General features: G+C 38.8%; 1 protein-coding gene across 1 annotated transcript in view; it reads right to left on the bottom strand.

The window, feature by feature from the left end:
- Nucleotides 1–16,607, bottom strand: part of LOC133614259 (uncharacterized) — a 31,393-nt gene extending 14,786 nt beyond the window's left edge. Inside the window, exons 1-3 of the mRNA XM_072915047.1 lie at nt 16,410–16,607; nt 15,764–15,851; nt 1,934–2,027 (exon numbers count right to left, since the gene is read on the bottom strand). Of these exons, the coding sequence (XP_072771148.1) occupies nt 1,934–2,007 (74 nt within the window). The 5' untranslated portion in view covers nt 2,008–2,027; nt 15,764–15,851; nt 16,410–16,607. The remainder of the gene's footprint in view (nt 1–1,933; nt 2,028–15,763; nt 15,852–16,409) is intronic.
- Nucleotides 16,608–19,531: the final 2,924 nt, after the last annotated feature.

Below are 19,531 nucleotides of genomic sequence, written 5' to 3'. Positions count from 1 at the left end.
TTTCCCAACTTCTTTGTCACGTGTTGCTGGCATCAAATTCTAAAGTTAATGATTATTTGCAAAAAAAAATGTAAAAAAATTATCAGTTTGAACATCAAATATGTTGTCTTTGTAGCATATTCAACTGAATATGGGTTGAAAATGATTTGCAAATCATTGTATTCCGTTTATATTTACGTCTAACACAATTTCCCAACTCATATGGAAACGGGGTTTGTACATTAATCGAGAGTATTTTAGCTTACTACATTTTCCAAGTAGCTTGCCCATTACCGTCTGTCATACACCATCCAGTGCAAACAGGCATACGATGGGTAATGAGAGCTGGTCTGAGAGACAACCACAATATTGCATCGTTATAGCAATCAATGACAGAATGATGATGATAGTGAAGGTTGTTTCGACTCTTTTGTTTCATTCATCATTAGTCCGGTCAATCAAGCCCCGATCTGTAGGCCAGGATTTAAATTAATCTGTTCCATAGCGGAGTGTTTACACCTGTCATTTGTTTTGAGTTATTAAAGCTGGTCTTTGAATGACTGTTCTCAGTAATTGCATATGAATGCTTCACCGCAGAGGTCACTTTGGTTTGCACGCTGTCGCTCTCACTGGGATTATCCCTAACAAGGACCCCAGCATGGCACTATTTACATATTCAGAGTTGACGTTTTTTTGTTTTTTTTTTGCAATTTTTTTTTTTTCGAGGTGTGTGATCTCGTTATCCCTGTTCGATAACAGGTGGCAGGTAAACCGTCACCTTCAAACAGCGTGAGATTTGGACGCCGCTGGGAGGCAATTGATGTTGTTTCTTTCGTTTATGTCATTTGTGTGTGCACACTGCAAAAACTGAAATCTAAGTAATATTAGAAATAAGGGTGATATTTGCTTATTTTCTGTCTGATAAGATAATTCTTCTCACTAAGCAGATTTTATGTTAGAGTGTTTTACTTGTTTTAAGGGTTTTGGTCCTAAATGATCTCAGTAAGATATTACAGCTTGTTGCTGAGATTTGATGACCTATATTGAGTAAAACATGCTTGAAACTAGAATATCAACTCTTGCAAAGCTTTGTCATCAACACTCACAAGTATAAAAACTACTTTTTTAAAAGTAATAATTTCTTATTTCAAGCATGAAAAAAAAAATCATGACTTTGACACAATTGTGTCTCATAATTAAAACAGATGACAGCCAAATGGACTTTGCTGTTTTATTTTCAATGAAACAATAGAACATACGTACTCATATAGTAGTACAGTTGGCACAGTGCAGTAAACTGACAGTTAATATTTAAACATTTCTAACAATTTTGAACAGAGATAGTTCATGCACATTCAGATAAATTCGTCAAAATTACAATTTAAAAAGATTGGCCGGGGGGCTGGGCTGTATATATGCGCACTAATTGACTGATGATGTCATGTTGTCGATGGAAAAATGCATTTTTAGACCATATGATTTGCCTGAGCGGCTAGTAGACCCCGAGAGTAACAAGCGGTTGCCTTGTTGCCTTTCCATTAAGACCAATAAATTAGTTTTTAGTATAAGTTTGCTGGTTTCAATCAATGTAATGTCGAGCGCATATCATTATGTCAAGATAATGGCACTAGCATTTATTTCATTTAAGAATATTTTTCAACATATTGAGCAAAAAGGTCTCTATTTTTTTTTTCTACCAAGAAAAGTGCACTTGTTATTAGTGAGAATATACTTATTTTAAGGTATTTTTGGGTTCATTGAGGTTAGCTAATTTTACTTGTTTTGGAAAGTCTTGACAAGCCAAATTTTGCTTAGTTCAAAATAAAATACAAATAAAATACCCCTTATTTTTGTATTTTTTTTCTTGTTTTTGAACACTGACTTTTTGCAGTGCAGATCCGTTTCATTGCGGCAAATTAGAATTTTGAGCGGCGGTTGAAAGGAGCGTCCTTACCTGAAGTCGTGTTGACGTACTTGAGGGGCTCTCGGTGAAGCTGCTAACCTTGCGTGAACTATTGGTTGAGTCATCTTCTGAATCGTCAAGAGTTCTTGGTGGAAAAAAAATAAATAAAATGAATTGTCTTCTTGAGTCATGCTTGAGGTCAAAGTGTCCTTGACATGCAATTCATGTAAACATGCTGGTATTAAATGTCCCACTTATTCTTTGTCATGGTTGGCCTGTAAAGATGAGTTTTCCATCTGAAACTGAAGTACTTCTGCGTGATCCCAATACAATGTGAACACAGAGAAGTGTTTACTTTAGCGTGCACTCAAGTACCTGGATGTTATTACCGGTGGGGAGGCAGTCAGTGACAAATTATGACTGATACGTGTTCAGATTTATTGTGGCTTCAAGCTTTGATGAACTTGTGATTTGCTAACTTTAAAGGACTCATCCGGGTCGGTCTTTTGTTTCACAAGTCATTGGTGTCTTTTTTTAGGTGACCTCTCACGAAGGTTGGCAACTCCCTGGAAAAAAAGGTTAAAAGGACACCTGGTCGACATGATTTGTTTTGCCTTTTATAGAAGTTTTATATTTTCCACACATATGTCCAATAATATTTTTTTTTTTGTGCAAAATAACAAAAAAAAACGGAATAAGATATTTTCCTTGATTACCGTATTTTCCGGGCCATAGGGCGCACCGGATTATAAGGCGCATTAAAGGAGTCTTTTTTTTTTTTTTTCTGAATGTGTGGATATCCTGCGACACTCAAAGCAGATGCTGACATCAACTGCAAAACTGGACAGATCAGCTTTCAGGAAAAGAGAGCGGATGAGGGTATGTCTACAGAATATATTAATTGATGAAAACTTTATCCATTACTCGCGGTTTTATGTAAAATATTATACATAAAATGTGTTTACCAATAATTTAGCTTAAAAACATGTATTTTTTTCAATCATTCAAGTACATTCGGGTAGTCTTGTGTAATACAGTATTTTGTGTCTATTTAGGTATGGTTAACCTGAGTGCTGAAATCGTGGAAAAAGATATGTTCTTAGCGCGCCTGAAATGGGCTGTCTGCACTCTCAAAGTGCATGTTGTTGCCAAATGTATTTCATATGCTGTAAACCTAGTTCATAGTTGTTAGTTTCCTTTAATGCCAAACAAACACATACCAATCGTTGGTTAGAAGGCGATCACCGAATTCGTCCTCGCTTTCTCCCGTGTCGCTGGCTGTCGTGTCGGTTTCGCTTGCATACGGTTCAAACCGATATGGCTCAATAGCTTCAATTTCTTCTTCAATTTTGTTTTCGCTACCTGCCTCCACACTACAACCATCCGTTTCAATACATGCGTAATATGTTGAATCGCTTAAGCCGCTGAAATCCGAGTCTGAATACAAGCTAATGTCGCTATACCTTGCTGTTCTATCCGCCATGTTTGTTTGTATTGGCATCACTGTGTGACGTCACAGGAAAATGGACGGGTGTTTATAACGATGGTTAAAATCAGGCACTTTGAAGCTTTTTTTAGGGATATTGCGTGATGGGTAAAATTTTGAAAAAAAACTTCGAAAAATAAAATAAGCCACTGGGAACTGATTTTTAATGGTTTTAACCCTTCTGAAATTGTGATAATGTTCCCCTTTAAAACATTGCCTCTGTAGTTAAATACAGTTTGTATGATGGCCACACACGGACTGCTATCCAGTTATCAGAGGATACTGCAAAATTCAGGCTTTTGGGAGTTTTTTGCCATTAGTGACCAATAATACATTACCACCAAGGCCATAACCATCTGAATAATAGAGAGCACACAGAAAAAAACACTGTAAATGGCTAAAGGAAGTAACTTTTAATCAGTAATGATGGCAACATCAGGACCTTTTAACCCTTCTGAAATTGTGATAATGTTCCCCTTTAACTTTCTCCTGTCCCACTAAACACACCAATAAGCTTGTTAATAGATGTATATTACAACTATTTTGTTATAGTACATGGGAAAGTGCACATTAATGGACATATAAAATGTTAATGTGCCAGATTGTAGCCAAAGGTTGAATTAAGACAACAAACATGTTCAATGTTTAACAATAAGTCCAATAATATTTTATTTGTGTGCAAAATAACAAAAAAACGGAATAAGATATTGTTCTTGATTACCGTATTTTCCGGACCATAGGACGCACCGGATTATAAGGCGCACTTCCCATGAATGGTCTAGTTTTGATATTTTTTCATATATAAGCAGTGTTGGGTTAGTTACTGAAAACCAGTAACTAGTTACAGTTACTAGTTACTTTATTTCAAAAGTAACTCAGTTACTAACTCAGTTACTTACACCAAAAAGTAATGCGTTACTGTGAAAAGTAACTATTTAGTTACTTCTTTTTTTCTTCTTTTTTTTTTAAAGCTCCCATTAATGCCCTTTTTGCCTTCATTTCAGTACTGTTATTGCACTGGAGAATAATACAATCTGTTGATCAACTTGACATGCATTTTTATTTTCCTTTTAACATAATTAATGAAAAACAGTGCAACATAAAAAGGCATTCCTCCTTTCTTTAAACTTGGACCAATGACCATTAATAAAAAACAAGTTTAAGTGCAACATAAGAAGAAACATCATCTTCCTTGAAACATAGGTAGTGAAATAAAGCCTGACATCTGGAGTGATGCTGCTGTCTTCCACACTTGGAGCCATGGATTGTAGAATCCTTGTTTTCAGTGGCAGGATCATTGACACAGATGGTGAAGTTTCAGTGCTCAGTAGAGATGGAACACTTTTGAGGGGTTTAAGCACCTGGAGGACCTCATCTGCCACTCTCACATCATCATCAGACAGGGTGACATTTGTCTTCAGGGTGATGTGGGTCAATGCAGAGTATATTGCTGCCTGCTGCTCCAACATATCATAAGTGGAGTTCCACCTTGTTGGGACATCATGTATGAGCAGGCAGCTTTAGCATTTCTTGCTTTGTCTTAAGCACATGAGCAGCTGTTGTGCTTGGGTGGAAGTAAGAAACCTTCCTGATCCTCCCAAAGAGGCGCTCCATCCTATTGACTGAGATTCCCTTCTGTGATGCCAAATTCACTACATGTGCAAAGCACCTATCTGTGGTCCCAGTCCTGCCTCATTCTCTGTAATTATTTGATTTTTGGCATTATCACGTGTGACTGGCATATCTTTATCTTCAATTCCTCCACTGCTTGTGTCAGTACCTGCGCAAGGTGACTCTCGTAGAGGGGGCGTGTCTTCTCATCTCCCAGTCTGCTGTGATGAAGTGAGCGCTTATAGTTCCCCTGGACGTCCACCCGTCTGTCATGAGCGCAACAGCTGATGCTCGGGATAGTTCATCCACAACTTTTTTCTTCTCCTGCTCATAAAGATCTGGCACAATCTTATTGCTGAAGTGGGTGCGCGACGGGATGTCGTAACGTGGTTCAAGCACGTTCAGCATGTGTTTAAAACCCTCGTTTTGCACAACAGAGTCTGCACTTATAAACACACCGATTCAATGGCGGGGGCGTTCAAGCTCCTCCGTTACTCCGCTCGCCATGACCACGCTGTGTGTGGACTGAACGTGACAACAACTTTTTTTTTTTGTTTCATATATCAAACCGCGGATCACTTGTGTGCCTCATCCCCTCCCCACACACACACACACACACACAGACCGCGCCTCTTTTCTTCTCTCCGGCTTGTGACAGAGGAAGATTCAGAAGAACGACACCGCAGCGCTTCTGTTTCTAGCCGACTAGCCGATACTACATCAAAAGTAACGTAAAATAACGCAGTAACGCATCATGTAGTAACGGTAACTAAATTACTGAATAAAAAAAAATAACGCGTTAGATTACTAGTTACCGCCGAAACTAACGGCGTTACAGTAACGCGTTACTTTGTAACGCGTTAGTCCCAACACTGTATATAAGGCACACTGGATTATAGGGCGCATTAAAGGAGTCATATTAGTATTTTTTTTTTCTAAATGTAAAACACTTTTTTGTGGTCTACCTCAGTGGTCCCCAACCATCGGTCCGGAGACCAGTCTGTGACGCAATTGCTACTGGGCCGCACAGAAACAATAATTAATTTATAAACTACCGCGTTTTCTCCGACTTAACTTTCGCCTGTCCCACTAAACACACCAATAAGCTTGTTAATAGATGTATATTACAACTATTTTATTATAGTACATGGGAAAATGCACATTGATGGACATATAAAACGTTAATGTGCCAGATTCTAGCCAAAGGTTGAATGAAGACAACAAACATTTTCAGTGTTTAACAATAAGTCCAATAATATTTATTTTTTTTGTGCAAAATAACAAAGAAAACGGAATAAGATATTTTCCTTGATTACCGTATTTTCCGGACAATAGGGCGCACCGGATTATAAGGCGCACCGCCCATGAATGGTCTATTTTTTTTATCTTTTTTCATATATAAGGCACACCGGATTATAGGGCGCATTAAAGGAGTCATTTTATCATTATTTTTGTCTAAATGTAAAACACTTCTTTGTGGTCTACATCAATGGTGCCCAACCACCGGTACCGGGACGCACAGAAACAATAATTAATTTATAAACTACCGCATTTTCTCCAATTTAACTTTCGCCTGTCCCACTAAACACATCAATAAGCTTGTTAATAGATGTATATTACAACTATTTTGTTATAGTACATGGGAAAATGCACATTAATGGACATATAAAATGTTAATGTGCCAGATTGTAGCCAAAGGTTGAATGAAGACAACAAACATTATCAATGTTTAATAATAAGTCCAATAATATTTTATTTTTGTGCAAAATAACAAAAAAAACGGAATAAGATATTTTCCTTGATTACCGTATTTTCCGGACCATAGGGCGCACCGGATTATAAGGCGCACTGCCCATGAATGGTCTATTTTTGATATTTTTTTCATATATAAGGCACACTGGATTATGGGGTGCATTAAAAAAGTCATATTAATTAATTTGTTTTTCTAAATGTAAAACACTTTCTTGTTGGCTACATCAGTACTGCCCAACCATCGGTCCGGGGACCAGTACCGGGCCACACAGAAACAATAATTAATTTAGACTTAGATTTAGACTTCCTTTTTAATGTCATTCAAATTTGAACTTTACGGCACAGATAAGAACAACATTTCGTTACATAAGCTCATGGTAGTGCAGGATAAAAAAGCAATAAGGTGCATATATAAATAAATATATATATATATATAAATAATATATAAATATATATATATATATATATATATAAAATAAAGAAATATATATATAAATATATATAAATAAATAAATAAATAGATTACTGTACAGATAAATATATTGCACTTTTTCACATGCGTCCACGTTTATGGATGTATGTTATATTGTCTTTTTTATTCCAGCGAGTTAATCCGTTTTGGGGGGAATTGAGGGGATAATTTAATTGTGAAGCGTTCAAGAGTCTTACGGCTTGAGGGAAGAAAATTTATAAACTACCGCATTTTCTCCGACTTAACTTTCGCCTGTCCCACTAAACACACCAATAAGCTTGTTAATAGATGTATATTACAACTATTTTGTTATAGTACATGGGAATGTGCACATTAATGGACATATACAATGTTAATGTGCCAGATTGTAGCCAAAGGTTAATTTGTCATGCTCATTTTTTTGCTGTTTTTATCTGCCACCCGTACAAAGCAGGTCCGTGAAAATAATGCATATATTAAACCGGTCCCTGGTGGAAAAAAGATTGGGGAACTCTAGTCTACATAACATGTAATGGGTGGTTCTTTGGTCAAAATGTTGCATAGATGATGTTTTACAGATCATCTTCAAGCCGCTTTCTGACAGTCGCTTCCGGATGCGCTGTTTTGTGGGCGGTCTTATTTACGTGGCTCACCTTCGACAGCGTCTTCTCCCCGTCATCTTTGTTGTAATGGTGTAGCATGCAAGGACGGGGGTGGTAGAAGTGTCAAAAGATGGCGCTAACTGTTTTAATGACATTCAGACTTTACTTCAATCAATAACGGAGCAGCATCTCCTCAGCCGGAAACAACAACGCCGGAAATGTGTCCCGTGAAAAAACGTCCGACCGGAACTCTAATAACTAAAGTTCCTTGGGTGAATAATGTATACTCACTACACCGGTATGTTTTAGCGCTTTCATGGCGAGTTTACTGACGGATATAAGTAAGAACTTTACACTACTTTATAGTAGAAATGGCAACAGCGGAGGAAAAATATCCCATAACAAGAAGATAGAGAAAAAGAAGAAGCTTATCGACTACGGGGTCGACACAGACTAAAAAGGCGAATGCGTGCAATTTTTCAGAATTTATGCAGATCCCAAATACAGATCAGCAGGTACCAGAAAGTTACAACTATTTGGCATAATATTACGAAACAAAACCCCAGATAATATGTCTTACCTTATACACACACCATAATAATACTATGTTGAAACACATCAAACGGTGCAGCCTACACTTATCTCTTATGTTTGACTGCTATCTACTGGTCACACTTATCATTACATCATGTACCAAATGAAATTGCTATGAGGTGGGTAAACTCAACCAAACGTATTCCTTACATTAGGCGCTATAAGGCGCACCGTCGAGTTTTGAGAAAAAACACGGATTTTAAGAGCGCCTTTTAGTTCGGAAAATACGGTAGATTTCCTGGTTAAATTAACAAAATGCATGTAAATAAACATACATTTATTCAGCAGACATTTGTTTTGTTTCCATTAAAACAGTATAAATGGTTCAGTTTTATGCTGGAGCAGGTCTTAAACTGGCATTAGTATAAAAACAACTTGGGCAAAAACAAAGGAGAGTTGAGAAATGTCTTTTATTTACAGTATATGACTGGCAACTAGGGATAAGTAATTGTCACATTCGAATCGATATGGTACCGATTCGCTGTACATGAGAATCGACGCCGGTTCTCAGCGGTACCAATTTTTGGTGCTTTAGTGTGTACATGTGTTGATAAATGTTCAGTTGTTTAATGATGCATTCATGTGAGCTGATAATAACGGTGCTGTCCAGTCGGTATATTTTGTTTTCTTACACTTCCGAGTCTCATTTGCAAGTATTAGATAATAGACATTGCATGTAGTTGCCATTTCAAGACATTACATTGCAGTAGTGTATAGTCTATGGTGTGTTGCCTAGCCAAGAGGTAGTCTTTGCCATTAATTATCGTATGAATGTGTCATTCTAGTCTTGTGCCCTACGAAGTGTTTATACTGTAAGTATTGTACTTATTACACACTAGCCCTTTGATTGTAACATGCATCTCTGTTTTAGTTGTCATTACCAAATTCGGAGGTGTTGAAATCGCCATGTAAAATTGCTAATGCTAACCAGTACCGTGTGCATGTAAGTTAGCATTGTGGTTGAATATTTTTTTAAATGGAAACTTAATGAACGTTCAAGCGTTTTCAATCAGGCATACTTGCTTTGTAGATATGGAAAATTGTAACATTACCAAGTCCGTTCTGAGTACTGCTTGAGATTCTACAACGGGACCTGTCGTCACGTGCAACAATTGTAATGGAATGGAAATCACATAAAACTACGATATTCGGTACCCATCCCTACTGGCAACATGTTATTGTTCTATTTTTACAAAACCCATGTTTACTCAGTCATCGTCTTTATGCTATACTGTGCTAAACTGTCAACGAATAGAGGTATTATGTCTGAATTTAACACTCCTAAAATACTAAAGTCTTGATCTAATAAATGTTTATGTGTACTAAAACAGTGTGCAAATGTGATAGCACACCCAAATCTGATCTACTAAGCTTGCGTGCAGGGAATTACGTCCCTTAAGTGAGCTGAATAGAGAGTGCAAACCATTTTTGGGTGTCAGTCTTCATGAATATTCAGAATATATGCTGATTATCAGAACACCCACAATAATGGGAGGAGAATATGCAAATATAATCATTTAGCACGCAGTTTGATTTATCAAGGCTGAAATTGTTTGGCGGTCGCATCTTTGCGTCTATATTTATATTATATTTATGCGCAAACCGGCAGTTGCACAGAAATGTCTGTGAGAAAGGAGGTGAGCGTGCTGCAGCGCCGTCTTGGTATGCTTGTCAACATACCGTAAATGAACGTCAAACATTACAATATTAGACATATCTATTCAGCAATATAATTTTATAATTTTACAGCTGCTGGAAGACTTAAAGGGTAGATTAAAACAAATTAAATTGATGTGTTTTAGTGTCTGCTGGCAACTTTTTATGACGTTTGTTTTTAATATATATATGTAAAAAAAAAAAAAAAATGCAGATATGCATTTTCCTGCCACTGAATCATTCTAGCTCATGACTCTCACAGTTTGTGCGAGCATCTCCCAAGGTAGGTTCAATTGTATGTGCACTGCAGGACTGCTTCTAAAATGCCCATAACAAGTGGCATATGTCTGCTGCATATTTCAAAACATGGCAAAACACCCCAGGTAGGAGCATGATGACATAAATGTGCAGTAAATGATTGCGTATCTCCGTGGTGAAAGCCTTTTAGTACACGCAAAGGTCTCTTTTAAATAGGGTGGTCTGCACCAGTTATCAATTTTTCACGCAGTCTTAGTAGATCACCTAATAGTACACGCAATTTTATAGTTTGCACAAGCTGTTTAGCACGTGTTATTTGGATCTTTGTAGATCAGGAGTTAGGAGTTTAAACAAATACATCTATATTATTCTCTATAAACAGCTATCTGTTGTGAGACCCCCCGTAGTGTCACTATCATAAAGTGTAGTGTTACTACCATAAAGTGTAGTCTCAGTATCATAAAGTGTAGTGTTACTACCATAAAGTGCAGTGTCACTATCATAAAGCTGGACACATTTTTATGTTTAACAACTCAACAAGATCTCCAAACTTGCCCATGCTCCTTTTTTAAAGAAAAAATGTCACTGCAATAAAAAGGCACATTTTGTACTATGATTGCCAGAAGTGAGGAGGATAACTCGAGCAAGCTGCCATTTCACAGACTACTTTGTATTACAAACCCCGTTTCCATATGAGTTGGGAAATTGTGTTAGATGTAAACATAAACGGAATACAATGATTTGCAAATCATTTTCAACCCATATTCAGTTGAATATGCTACAAAGACAACATATTTGATGTTCAAACTGATAAACATTTTTGTTTTTGCAAATAATCATTAACTTTAGAATTTGATGCCAGCAACACGTGACAAAGAAGTTGGGAAAGGTGGCAATAAATACTGATAAAGTATACTTATACTTATTTGGAACATCCCACAGGTGAACAGGCAAATTGGGAACAGGTGGGTGCCATGATTGGGTATAAAAGTAGATTCCATGAAATGCTCAGTCATTCACAAACAAGGATGGGGCGAGGGTCACCACTTTGTCATCAAATGCGTGAGCAAATTGTTGAACAGTTTAAGAAAAACCTTTCTCAACCAGCTATTGCAAGGAATTTTGAGATTTCACCATCTACGGTCCGTAATATCATCAAAGGGTTCAGAGAATCTGGAGAAATCACTGCACGTAAGCAGCTAAGCCCGTGACCTTCGATCCCTCAGGCTGTACTGCATCAACAAGCAACATCAATGTGTAAATGATATCACCACGTGGGCTCAGGAACACTTCAGAAACCCACTGTCAGTAACTACAGTTGGTCGCTACATCTGTAAGTGCAAGTTTAAACTCTCCTATGCAAGGCGAAAACAGTTTGTCAACAACACCCAGAAACGCCGTCGGCTTCGCTGGGCCTGAGCTCATCTAAGATGGACTGATACAAAGTGGAAAAGTGTTCTGGGGTCTGACGAGTCCACATTTTAAATAGTTTTTGGAAACTGTGGATGTTGTGTCCTCCGGACCAAAGAGGAAAAGAACCATCCGGATTGTTTTAGGCGCAAAGTTGAAAAGCCAGCATCTGTGATGGTATGGAGGTGTATTAGTGCCCAAGAAATGAGTAACTTACACATCTGTGAAGGCGCCATTCATGCTGAAAGGTACATACAGGTTTTGGAGCAACATATGTTGCCATCCAAGCAACGTTACCATGGACGCCCCTGCTTATTTCAGCAAGACCATGCCAAGCCACGTGTTACATCAACGTGGCTTCATAGTAAAAGAGTGCGGGTACTAGACTGGCCTGCCTGTAGTCCAGACCTGTCTCCCATTGAAAATGTGTGGCGCATTATGAAGCCTAAAATACCACAACGCAGACGCCCAGACTGTTGAACAACTTAAGCTGTACATCAAGCAAGAATGGGAAAGAATTCCACCTGAGAAGCTTAAAAAAGGTGTCTCCTCAGTTCCCAAACGTTTACTGAATGTTGTTAAAAGGAAAGGCCATGTAACACAGTGGTGAACATGCCCTTTCCCAACTACTTTGTCACGTGTTGCAGCCATGAAATTCTAAGTTAATTATTATTTGCAAAAAAAAAAATAAAGTTTATGAGTTTGAACATCAAATATCTTGTCTTTGTAGTGCATTCAATTGAATATGGGTTGAAAAGGATTTGCAAATCATTGTATTCCGTTTATATTTACATCTAACACAATTTCCCAACTCATATGTCGTCCACATGAGAGGCAAGTGTGCTGACCACCGAGCCAGAAGCCTGGCTAACTTGGCAGGCAGCACACTCTTGAAGTCGTCAGGGAGTGAGGTTTACTAATGTACATATGGCGAAGTCACACTGGCTGGCCCTCACTACACTCACCCCCTAAACCTCACTCTAATTAGGGTCACGTCACCAATGTAACCCAGGTGGTTCCAACGCTGGTCGTCCGCATTAGAGGCGAGTGTGCTGACCACAGAGCCAGAAGCCCACACTGGCTGATCGCCATTGCACTTACAGTAATAAAAATAAGGAACGAGGTGTATCTCTTGACGGCTCAATACGGAAAGTGCACTTTTGTTTCTAAATGCAGGACATTTCTGTTTTTTACAGTGCGATTGGCAACCCTACCTCTAACATAGAGGTTCCACCTGTATATTACACACAGAACTGACTGATTTGTTTGGCGTATAACATTCACTACATTTTCATGCACTAAATTGGTCTGATTTCTCAAATAGTTCGTTTTTTTGTATGTTCGCACCTATGTGTGAAGTCCAAGGCTATGTCTACACTAAGCCGGATAACCCCTTAAACGAATAATTATTTAGCCTAAGCCCCGTTTCAGCCACACTAAACTATAATTTAAGGTCCCCCTCCTCGGACAATTTTTTACACAGGTAAGTGCGCCATGTATTTCTTGAATCTCCGGCTCTTAGCTTCGTATGGACTCTTTGATCGTTTACAAACTGAGTTCGGAGAGGAAGTGACGCCAGAGGAAGTGACGTCAGAAAGAACGAGCCACAGCCAGCTTCATAACAAAGCGGTTTCGTAACTCGGAGCTAACCACTGGAAATATGGAGGCGAGTCATCCAGACATGCCCGTGTTTCTCCTTGTTGTACATGTACAGACGCTTGTGGAAATCACACATGAATACCTTAAGAGAAAGTGATTGCAGCTATTTGGGATACAACACTTCTCAGGCGGCAAGAGAACTTTCGAATGTCCAGGTCAGCTGTGACTCTACTTACCGAAAAACTTCATCCATTTGTAGAAGGAGAGACAACGGGAATGCGGTCTCCCGTGGATGTGATAAAAAAAAAGGTAGCGTGTGCTTTGTATTACCTGGCCGTCGAGGGAAGAATTCGGAAAACAGCGAATGCTTTTGGACTGGCAAAGCAGACTATCAGTTATTGTGCGCCATGTATGTCGCGGACTCAACGTCTAGGTCCAGAGTATATAAAGTCACCAAAAAATAATTGACAGTGAAGGTGAAGGCAAAAGAGTGAGGAGTGTCCTGACCAGATATCTAGATCCCTAGATTGATTGATGTAAAATGTTCTTTATCATCTTGTTTACTTTCAAATGTCCAATAAAGATTTGATTAATTTGTGATGGCTCAGGTGTGATTCACTACAATAGGGCCCCACAGCACACTGGATTCCAGTTAAATGAAATACCACAACACTGGATAGTGTTCAGATAAGTTAAATTTAAGAAGTTGCACACAAAGCAACACTGGAGGTGACTATGATGTGAGCATTTTCTGGGCATGCGTACTAGGTCGCGTTGGGCTGGCGGACGGAGGTGGGGAGGGGGTCTTAAATGACCATTGTGTGTGTGTGAACAAGGATAAGGTTAGGTGGGATTTACCCTGGATAACCTCAGCCTGCTTAGTGTAGTGCCTCCCGTACACTGGGGGGGCGCTTATTTAATTTTAGTGTGGACAAATTAATTGCTTTTTCAGTTGACCTATGACATCACACTAGCCTCTGTGGATCCTTAAAATTTGTTTTAACTGACATCCGCTGTGACATTGGCACATATTACAAATATTCCGTCTCTAATGGCCATGCTGATGTTAAATAGCAGACAGCTTCAACAAATGATATTGGATTGTGCTACGAACATGACGCTACCAAGGATGTATAGAGGCAGATGCATGTCCGATGCAAAGAAAGACGGGCAAAATATTTTTTCCGAATGAATTTTCGGACGCAGGTCATGGAAACAAAAGATTTGAATGTCTCGGAGTCCATTCATAAGGTTCTGTGGATTGATGGAAGGAGTTTTAAATCCAAAGGAAAAGACAGTTCGTGCCCCGACTGATACTGTTCAAATGAAGGTTGCTGTTGTTCTGGACTGTCTTACCAGTTGTGTGGAATACAGAGTTATTGATAATCAGTTTGGAGAGCACAAATGCAGCGTGAAGAGGTTTATGTATGCTTTACTATTCGTCTTTAATATACCTGCTTCATTATCTTTCATCTCATTTGTATTTTGTTCAGGAGTCCGATAAGCCGGCATTTTACATTTCCTTAGATACCATCTTAAATAAATCTCAGTTTTTTTCTCTCGTCGATGCACTTCAGTCTGTTCTGTTCAGTCTCCTCTTCATTACAATTGTTTGCCTATGTTTTTATTGAATTGTATCTGCTTCCAGGTTATATCCCGCACGTTGATACACACCGCCTGGAGAGATCTGGTTTTTAATCGCATAATCCAGGTGTGTTAGTCCGACTTTTCAAAAACTAAACATGATCAGATTATGAGGTTTCCATGGGTTGTAAGAGGCTCATTTAGAGCCGAACTATTTAAGAAATTGGACTAACTTAGTGCATGGACACGTACTGACTTGTCAACCAGCAACAATTGCAAATGGGCAGGAAAAGTGAGTACAATTTCACAGCTCAGAATACTGTTTCACACAGAGTCATTATTGGAATGGGTTCTCTTTTGCAATCTTTCAAAATTGCTGCATCAGAGGCTCAGAGACGGATTTATTCACCCGTGCCTTTCAAACCTAGCCCGGCGATAAAATACTTGTCAGCTGATAACAAAACAAAACAGGAGAAGTGTCAGGGGTTAAACTTCACAGTTCAGCGGATTACTCTCTCACACAGGATTCTTTTCTTTTATCAGTCAAGATTTTGTGTTCTACAAGGTAGCCTCTTTCACGTGTAAATGTCACATAATTGGAGTTAAGGCAGGATTTGTCTGGGCCTTTCACATAACCCAGCATTTGGTGTGACTTAAGACAGTACTTGCTAGTCAGCAACTTTTCCAACGTGACGGGAGAAGTTATAAGTGGGCTAAGTCTCTTTTGTCATAGCAACATTGTTGCTGTAGTTGTGAACTCCGGATGCAGAGACTGCAGGCAGAGTGCAGATAAGAAGGTATTTTAATTAGGATTAGGACATAATTAACTTTAGTCAATGAACCAGTGTAGCAAAGAAGGTGACTGGCAAAAAACTCACCTTATAAGGGACCAGAAGCGGCCGAATCCCCTGATCACTAAACAAGAGCAGGTGTGGCGAACAGCACTCAGAAAGAGTGGCAAAGTCACTGTTGGACAAAACCAAAACAGAAAGTGGAATAAAATTAGGAGCGCTCGACAGGCAGAAACACTTAATACAGGAAAAACACTATTCACATGTGCCTTTCACACAGAAGAAAGCAACTGGTATAATGTGATACTTGAACATCACCAATTGTAGTCAAACCAACATGTAGCCACCACTCCACCTGTTAGAACCCTGATCTTTCCCTAGATGCTGAGAAAAACCACAATACTGCTCGTTTTCCTGCAGTTTCATGTCTTCATTTGCTCATCTTTCACTTTTGAGGGAGACTTTGGACATTGGTGAAGGATAACCTGTTTGTTGGTTTGGATCCAAGATTTCTGAAACTACAACACCTTTTCTTTTATGTACTTTAAATAGCTCTGACTTGTGGTTATGGGTGTCGTCAGAATACTGTTGAGTCCCACATCTGTAAACCAGTTTGTCAGCACTTAAATCTTTCATGACTCATCATCTCCTCCCTTAGAGCCGTTCTCAATTTAACAGTGGAGGTAAACCCAACAATAAGGTTGGGGATTGTTGAAATCAAAACTAGGTTTACCTTAGCACGGTCATCTGGGAGTAGAGTCACTGCTACTCCACGTCGAGAAGAGGTAACGTCTACGGTATTCAGACGAGGTGTTCAACTGTGAAGAGACCCTGGAATTGCTCAAAAACAAGTTGGTAACACTGTCTCACAGCTGGCCTCAGTAAAACGGGACAACAACTTGAGGAGGTGGATGGAAAAGGTAAGTCTCGGCTTGAATGGATCGTATATAGATTGTTTTACTACAGTTAAAACACATCCTTGTGGTCTACATAACATGTAACGATGGGTCTTTGATCAAAATGTTGCATAGATTTCCAGACCATGTTCAAGCCACTTTCTGCCCATTTTGTGGGCGGTCTTATTTATGTGCCGAAGCCATCCTCTATACCAAGCCCCTTTCGACTGCATCTCCACCTCGTCAGATATGTTGTAGTTTTTAGCGCTTCCATATCGAGTCTACTGACAGATACAGTATAAATTAAATCCACCATATTTTCAGACTATAAACCACTACTTTTTTCCCAAGCTTTGAAACCTTTGGCTTACACAAAGGTGCGGCTAATCTGTAGATAGTTATTTGCTAATGGATACAATTTTGTAATTAAGCAAATAAATCAAACAATGGACTAAAATGATCTATTTTAAGAAACTGTACAAAGAAGAAGAATCTGTCACAGCCAGGGCGCATGCCAACTCATCTGTGCGCTCTGTTGATTGCGCCTCCAAGAGCGCACCTGCGTGTGTCACTCACAATCTGCAATCTGCGCACCTGTCGGTGATGATCTTCCTGGGCTTCTTAAGCAAGTGCAGACCTGCGTTCCGGGCCAGAACGTAATCATCTGTTTCCGCACTGTAAGCCGTATACGTGCTTGATGCAATCCTGCTCTCTCTGTGTTTTCCCCTCCGTGTTTTATTGTGCGTTTTCCCCGTGTCGTCCTTCCAGCAGTCTGCCTTTGTTCCCGCGTCGACGAGCTGTGCGTCTCATCATATCTTGCTCCACTGCTTCCCGGACTGCCTCTTGGATCTCAACCTCCCGCTTGGATACGGACCACCTACGCCACGCTTAGCCCCCGACTTCCTGCTTGCCTGACGGACATTCGAGCACGCCTTCTCCCCCTGATCTTCCGCCTCTCGCCCAATACCATACTCATTAATTCCTACACATAGTCTCACACCATACACACCTTTGGATTTTGTCACATTCTGTTTCCTTATATTATTGTTTATTATTATTATATATACTGTCATTATATATATATAATAAAACATAGAGCTTCGACGCCCCCTTGTGGTCTGTGCCGTCTACACTCCTCCGCAAACATAACAAAATCCAGATAACATCTCAAACCTTAATAAAAAGGAGAATATTTTATTAATCTTGAAAAATATGAATAAAGACATCAATTACTTTTCTGTTTTGTTTGATCAGCCGTTTTACTAGAGTATTACAGAAAATCTTGCTATGTAAATATCTCATTTCACAACGTATTGGTACATATCTGCAGTATACAGTCCAGTGCAGCTAATATATGGAAAAAAAATGTTTTCTTCTAAAATTTAGTGGGTGCGGCTTATATACCGTTGCAGCATATAGTCCAGAGAATACCGTATGCGCTATTATTTGAAAAAATTAATAATGGGTGCATGTACGAGCCAGGATAGAGAAAAAAGGGAATCTATTGACTACAACTTTGGAGTAAAACCGGATAAAAATGTCAAAGTCGCATTCATTGAGTAAACCTCTGCCATATATAAGGAGGCTCAAGGTCCCCGGTGTCAAGCATTATCAGGATGTTGTTTTATAAGGCAAACATTGAATCTGTCATCTGTTATGGCATCTTCACATGGTTTGGAAATCTGTCTGTCAAACTCAAAACCCAACTTCAAAACCTTATCAAGAGGGCTGGTAAAATAATTGGCATGCAGCCCCCTTGTTCCCTTCAAGAAATATTTGACAAGACCGTGAGGAAGCAGGGTCTTAAAATCACCCGTGACCCACACCACATACTTCATAGTGAAATTGTGTTGATGCCAAATGGTAAACGGTACAGAACAGCAACATGACAAACTCAACAGGTATAGATTTTCCTTTGTCCCACTGGCAATCGATGCACTTAACAACAGAAAACTACTGTAATAACCGGATGCATAAATAAGGAGTGCAATATTGAGATAGGGCAATACGGGAGGTGTGCAATGTGTGATCTCATAACTAACTGATATACCTGGGCAACGTTCACTGTCGTCACTGTATTGTCGGATGAACTGTATGTATGTATGTATGTATGTACGTAAAACGCTGTGTCTTGACGTCCAAGACAAATTTCTCCTCGGAGATACATTAAAGCTAATTATTATTATTATCATTAGGGATGTCCGATCATATCGGCCTGCCGATATTATCGGCCGATAAATGCTTTAAAACGTAATATCGGAAATTATCTGTATCGTTTTTTTTATTATCGGTATTGTTTTTGTTTGTTTGTTTGTTTTTTGTTTTTTTTTATTAAATCAACATAAAAAACACAAGATACACTTACAATTAGTGCATCAACCCAAAAAACCTCCCTCCCCCATTTACACTCATTCACACAAAAGGGTTGTTTTTTTTTGTTATTAATATTCTGGTTCCTACATTATATATCAATATATATCAATACAGTCTGCATGGGATACAGTCCGTAAGCACACATGATTGTGCGTGCTGCTGGTCCACTAATAGCACTAACCTGTAACAGTTAATTTTACTCATTTTCATTAATTACTAGTTTCTATGTAACTGTTTTCATATGGATTTACTTTCTTTTTTTTCAAGAAAATGTTTTTAAATTTATTTATCTTATTTTTATTTTTTTTAAAAAGGACCTTATCTTCACCATACCTGGTTGTCCAAATTAGGCATAATAATGTGTTAATTCCAAGACTGTATATATCGGTATGGGTTGATATTGGTATCAATAATTGGACAATATTGGAATATCGGATATCGGCAAAAAAGCCATTATCGGACATCCCTAATTCTTATTATATAGAGATATCCACTGATGTAATAAGGCAAAGTATGCCATTCTAAAATTCCAAACGGCTTGTTTAGAGCAGGTTCCGCTATTCCTCCATGGTTTGATTTCAAACTT

Source organism: Nerophis lumbriciformis, linkage group LG17 (genome assembly GCF_033978685.3).
Source record: "Nerophis lumbriciformis linkage group LG17, RoL_Nlum_v2.1, whole genome shotgun sequence".
NCBI classification, from domain to species: Eukaryota; Metazoa; Chordata; class Actinopteri; order Syngnathiformes; family Syngnathidae; genus Nerophis; species Nerophis lumbriciformis.
This window is presented reverse-complemented; position numbering and strand designations above follow the sequence as displayed.